Raw genomic sequence first — 6,031 nt, 5'->3', positions numbered from 1 at the left:
ACAAAAAAGTGAACAATCTAAATAACTTTTGATCTAATGATCCGATATTTACATACTAAGACAAAATCTTAATGATTCCAGAACCGAGCCTTAAATTAATTAGAGCAAAGGATATTTTAAGTTACGAAATTTGAAACAAAAACGTACTTCCTCTGAATGAATATACTCTCTTTTTCTTCGGATTCAGATTCTTGACCCTCAAAATATCGAGTTAGCCTCGATCAGTAGAATATGACCCCAATAGTTTGGCTAGGAGAGCAGTCGAAACCTTAGAATCCATTCTGTTAATTTCACGTTTTGTGTATTTTGACCTATTTCGAAAACTTTTTAAGCTAATTGAAAAATTCTTACACACGATAACAAAACTGACTCACCAAAGATAATCCAATGCAAATAAATGAATAAATAAATTTTTAATATTTATTTATTACTAATATAATAATGGTCAAAAAAGTTTAGAAGTGTAAGGTGCATAAATTTTTACATCATTTTTAGAAATGTAATTTTAAATGACATAATGCAAGATTTGAACGAAACCAGTTAAGTAGATTATAATAAATCAAATTTTAAATGTACAACTTTTTAAACATTTGATAATTCAGAAACTATTCAAATGATCACTTTCAAATTTTGTATTCTGTCATTTAAAATTACATTATTTAAACTAATGAAAAAATTTGTGTATTTTACAATTCAAAAATTTTCAGACTATTGTTAAATAAAGTAATAAAAAACACTAAATAATAATTATAAATTATTTTTTGCGCTGAATTATCTTTAAATAAATGAATTTTATAATTGTGTGTACAAATGTTTCAATTTGCTTAACAAACCCTGGAGATATGGCAAAATATGCAAGAAGCACAAAAAATAAAATGAACATAAAGGGGCCTATTGCTCTTCCTTTCAATTACTCTCATCCTGCCTAAGCAATTGGGGCCATATTTTTTAAATTGCGGCTATTCCCCCCTCCCCATTTTAAGGGTAAAAAATATTAGTACGTTGAAAAAAATGCAAATTTTTTAGAGAAAGTACGTTTTTGTACCCTATTTCGTAACTTGAAATATCATCTGCACTGATCAATTAGCTAGCATATTTAAAGTTAGACCCTCAAGCTATTACGATTGAGTCTTAGTAAGTGAAAATCCTATCATTAGATCAAAAGTTATTTATGGTGTTCACTCCTTTATTTTGCACACTTTACATTCAAATGTTTCCGCTAATCATTCGAAAAAGAAGTTATGGCATTTATTCTGTAGACAAACGGGCATATACGGGATATACGGGCTTAACAATACTTTACATGTCTAGATAACATAATGTCAGGTTCGAGAATAGATAGTCACAAATTATACCTTTTATAATATAAAAACCATTTAACTTTTAAACTATTAGCTCCAGTTTTATCGTCTAATGTTTAGTCTCATTCGATTCAGCGTAAAAATTTATATTATAAACATTATCTCTCTAGCTTAGCTGTATTTACTTCTCACCCTTTTTCTACCCCTCTTGTCAACCTGACGTATCGGGTAATGCATTTTTTTACCCAATACTAGGTTGTTAAGGGAAACAAGACGGTGGTTTGCTCCAGGTTAGAACATTTTTTCTTGGATGTCCAGTTTAAACCTTATTTTTATTCTACTAAAGGGATCTTTTTTAAAATATTGTATTTCAATGCATTTCAATCCACATAGGGTTTATACGGGATTTACCTTAAATCAATTTTATTATGATTAAAACACATATGGTATATTAATGATTTTCTTTTCCGTTCAATTTGAAATTTTTTGTATTTTGTATTGCTTCAATTCTTAATTTGTAAATACAATAATTTATTATGAAAAACAGAATCTCTTGTGATCGACAAAAAAATTATATATCTGGAGACAATTTCAGTTAAAGTATGAAACTTTTTATATAGCTTAAAATATTTTTAAAAAAAAAAATAAATTCAATAACAGGGAAAACTGTGATATAATTATATTTTTGAAATTTTATACAACTGCATTTAAAAATGACGTACAACTTAGTTGTGTATATGTTTAATTCATTCAATGTAGATTTTGTACTCAAAATTACGTGAATATTTTATTAGCATATAGAAACGTTTAACAAATCAATTTTTTTCTTCTTTTACATTTAAAATTTGAATTGCGAAAAGGTTTTTATTTTTTATTTTCCTATAGGTTTAGATGAATAGAGAATGAATAAAAAGGGGTAATCAGATAGTGAACCAAATTAAAATAAACTTTTAAGCAATTAGAAGAAACATAAGCTTCGACAAAAAACAGCTTGCTTGGTTTTTCATTCATTTCCAAATAAGAGCCTTTCTGCAACTAGTTTCAAGCGTTTTCTAATAAAAGCTACAATAATTCGTCCAAAAAATCTGATTTCTGGTTTTATCCTGTAACCCGGTTTAGTCCAATTCTTCCCTGCAGTTTCGTCTGCTTTAGGAAACAGCATTCATTGTACTGAAGTGACCGTATGTCTTATTATTTATTAGTCTAATGGCATGTATTATTATTTAACTTTTTCAATGTACAACTATATAATTATGTACAAATATAAATTAGTGCTGCGTTAACCTTACTTTTACGTAGCAGAATAACGTAACCCTTTCTTTTAATTTATATTAATATGCAGTAGCAATTCCTAATCATTGGATAAATGTAGTAAAAGGTATTTTCCCTTAATATTTTTGTACTTTGTCTCTGCTGAGAAGCATTTACTTATTTTGTTAAAAGTCAGATGTTTATTGCATTATCACGCACTTTTTTATGGTTGCGCCATCTATTGTTGAACTGCCCCATTAGATATTTACCTCAGCTATGAAGGTTTCATGTGGTTCTTAAGTCTTAACTTCGTGCTAACAGAAATAGGCATACAAATGCGAAACCGATAAACTAAACTTATATTCTTATAAATGTAAACATTAATTTAGTTATGTCAAAACATATTAAATCTGGTATGTTTGTTCAGTAGTTTCTTTTTTTTGAGATTGTTATTTTCAACCATCTTACTTTGAAGAATATGGTCAAATTTCCTGTAACTTAAAAGCTTGTTAAATATTAAATAAATATTATTATATATTGAATTATTTATTTGCTCTCAAAACTTAAGATATAAAAAATATTAAAACTTGTTGAAGTAAATGGGGGCTTTTCTTATGGGCCAATGTGAAAGAGGTTGAACACCCCATTTTCATGACTTAGATATTTCTTCCTGACAATTCTTTGCTTTTTAGTTTCCAGCTTTTTCTAAAGCTTGCTTTCGTGTATTTCGTGTGTTGCAATATATTAGTGAAATGCTGGTTTTCTTTATAAATTTTATTTGTACTGTGAGGAAATATGTTTATTTTTTCTGGGATGAGTCACTTCTGGTGATGTAAATATTATTACTTTTTTCCCCCGTTTTGTTTTCAAAATATAACTCTCTTGTTATTTTTGAAAATTATCTTTATTCTCTAGATGCTTAAACGATTTCAAATTAACTTCTTTTAGGCGTGTACTTTAACCCTTTTGTGATTGATGCAGACATAGCAGATGGCATAGCAAGCGACAAAAAAAATATGCATGATACATAAATAATTGATCATATACTGATTGTCTCATTATTTTAAGTGAAAAAGACTGAAATTCTAAACGGTCATTTCTATTTGGGTCCATTTTATTGGTTCTTTTCATTTGTGTTTTGAATTTGGATTCTTTATCCTAAGTTGGCTTTGAGCCTCAGATACTAATTTTTTTTATAGTAAAACCTGCTATGAGTGAGAAAAACTAACAAGTGTAAGAAACTGGTTAAATCTAAAAATTAATATTTGTATAACTTTGTTTTTAGACAAATTTTTAGTAGATTTTTCAATTTCATATCTTGGTTTAACTGTTTTTAGCTTAAATAAACATATAATGACAGGACAAGTTTATACAAAATGTATAAATATTGAAACATTTTAATAATTTGTTATGATTAATGACTTGTTAGTCTTGTTTCATCGGCATTTGAAATTATTTGTTTCTTAAATGTTACAAATATTTATGAATATCAGAATGATGATTTTATTTCTTGTGTTTAAAACTTCTAATACATTAAAAAAACACATAATGTATTTAATATTAAATGCTTAAAAATATGGCATTAAGATACATAATTTTTAGAAGATTTGAAAAGATTTAATTTTTTACTTTTTTTGCTATAAAATGATGTTTTAACTTGTTAAAATATTAATAGAAACTCTTTCACGTGGTGGACGACTTGCACGCCGAGCAAGGTCTTTTAAAGAAGACTTTTTGGGTAGAATTAATCAAATCAGAAGTCCTTCTGTTGCTGCTTCACCATGTAAAAAAAATAAAACCAAAACTGTTCCGGAAGTCCAAGATGAACCAAAAAAGGTATGTTTCTTTTATGCTATTTTAATAATATTTTATGTCCTAAAATCAATCCTTCAAATCAATCAATCAATCAAACTTTGGTCTTGTGTAAAAAAAAAAAATCAAAACTTTTTTAATAAAATACAAAATGTCTAAATACTATCAAAATATAAGCTTCTGTAAGACTTGCAGAAAAAATTAGATTATTATTGTATTCCCTAAAGTATTTGTTGAATAGAAATCAATGTATATTCAGCCAATCTGTTATAAAAGTGCCACAACCGTCAACCGGTGATCTCTCTACCTGTAGACTGAAAGTACTATGTACGGAGTTTGCTGGGACATTATTTAGAAAGGAAAATACCCTTGTTCCAATAACAGTGTCAGCCTATGCTGAATAACAGTACCGTTCTAAAGAGGGAATGTTTATAGTTCATTTTTTAATAGAGGGTGCAATGCTGAATCAGTCAATTGATAGAAATTTGAACAAACAAATATTTACTATTGATCGCAAAAATTGCCTTCAAGTCAAACTTGAAAATAAAATTGTGTCATTGTGATCCAGTTTGCTGTTGCATAAGACATATAACCATTTGATTTTGTTATATTGATTATCCATAATTAAATTTTTGTATGGGTTTGGCACAACATCACTGCATCTGGCTCAACTAAACTATATCTTTAACCTATTAAGCTTTCTTTTAATCTAGTTATTTGAATGTAACCTAATTATTTTAATTTCAACTTAGTTTTAGGGATACTCCATCCCAAAAATGTACATTTCTGAGTAGTTTTAACCCCATCTCTGTCGGCAATGCATCTCATAAGTTTGAAGTTTTTTTACCTGTATGGTCACCATTGCATGCTATGTGACAAAGAGAAAAATTGCATAATTGAAATTGAATTCGTCTCTACTTGCATGTCTCTTTAAATCTCGCAATTATTTTTGTATTTCTGAATAATGCTAAGAGATGGTGCAAAGGGCGCACTTTCTTCAAAATTTTTGGAGTGAGAGACCCTGCCTTGAATTGAAATCAAAATCATTTTGTTCTTCCTGTAATTTTGCTTTCATTAGTGTTATCATAGAGTTAATAAATATGTTACCAATACACAGTGTATTTTTTTAAGATAAAACTTGGGTGCATTGCAGGGAGAACTGGAAATCATTGGATGGGATATCACATATTTCACTACCATTAGGTCTAGCAATAAACTGCTTGCTGACAAAAATGTTTTGCATTTTCAAATTTAGAATAGAACATATGTTAATTTTCAGCAATAAAAAAAAACTTTTTTTGGGTCAGAAATTCAAATTGCATTGAACTAAACAAGGATATATGCTGAGTTGGATGAAAATGTCTCCCATTGTTTGAAAAGTGCAAATGTGGCCAAATAATATGGTTTTATTAACTTGATTTTCTTGACAAATTTTAATGCTCTTAAAATGAAACAGAAGTTTATTAATAAAGTGATTTCTAAACAGAGATGTTTTTTCTTTAGATTTATTGGAATTTTTTTTTTTTTTTTTGAATTATATTTTGTAGATAAATTTTCATTTTTCCAAGCATTCTACGAAATAGAAATCTAAACTAAAATCAATTAAATTAAAATCTAATAAATTAAAATTTGTGTGAAAACTGGAAATCATTGGATGTAGGAGAGCT

The 6,031-nt window shown here is 27.9% G+C and overlaps 1 protein-coding gene across 2 annotated transcripts in view; it reads left to right on the top strand.

Annotated features, from left to right (window-relative positions):
• Positions 1-2,834: 2,834 nt before the first annotated feature.
• Positions 2,835-6,031, top strand: part of LOC107448403 (C3G guanyl-nucleotide exchange factor) — a 56,126-nt gene continuing 52,929 nt past the window's right edge. Inside the window, exons 1-2 of one of the 2 annotated variants that reach the window (XM_043042948.2) lie at positions 2,835-2,965; positions 4,228-4,388. In XM_043042948.2, coding sequence (XP_042898882.1) covers positions 2,944-2,965; positions 4,228-4,388 — 183 coding nt within the window. In that variant the 5' untranslated portion in view covers positions 2,835-2,943. Of the gene's footprint in view, positions 2,966-3,136; positions 3,186-4,227; positions 4,389-6,031 lie in introns of those variants that run through there. The other variant, XM_043042947.2, reaches the window with a different exon arrangement.

The sequence above is a fragment of the Parasteatoda tepidariorum genome, chromosome X1, assembly GCF_043381705.1.
Source record: "Parasteatoda tepidariorum isolate YZ-2023 chromosome X1, CAS_Ptep_4.0, whole genome shotgun sequence".
NCBI lineage: Eukaryota > Metazoa > Arthropoda > Arachnida > Araneae > Theridiidae > Parasteatoda > Parasteatoda tepidariorum.
The sequence above is the reverse complement of the archived record's forward strand: the minus strand, read 5'-3'. Positions and strand labels throughout refer to the sequence as shown.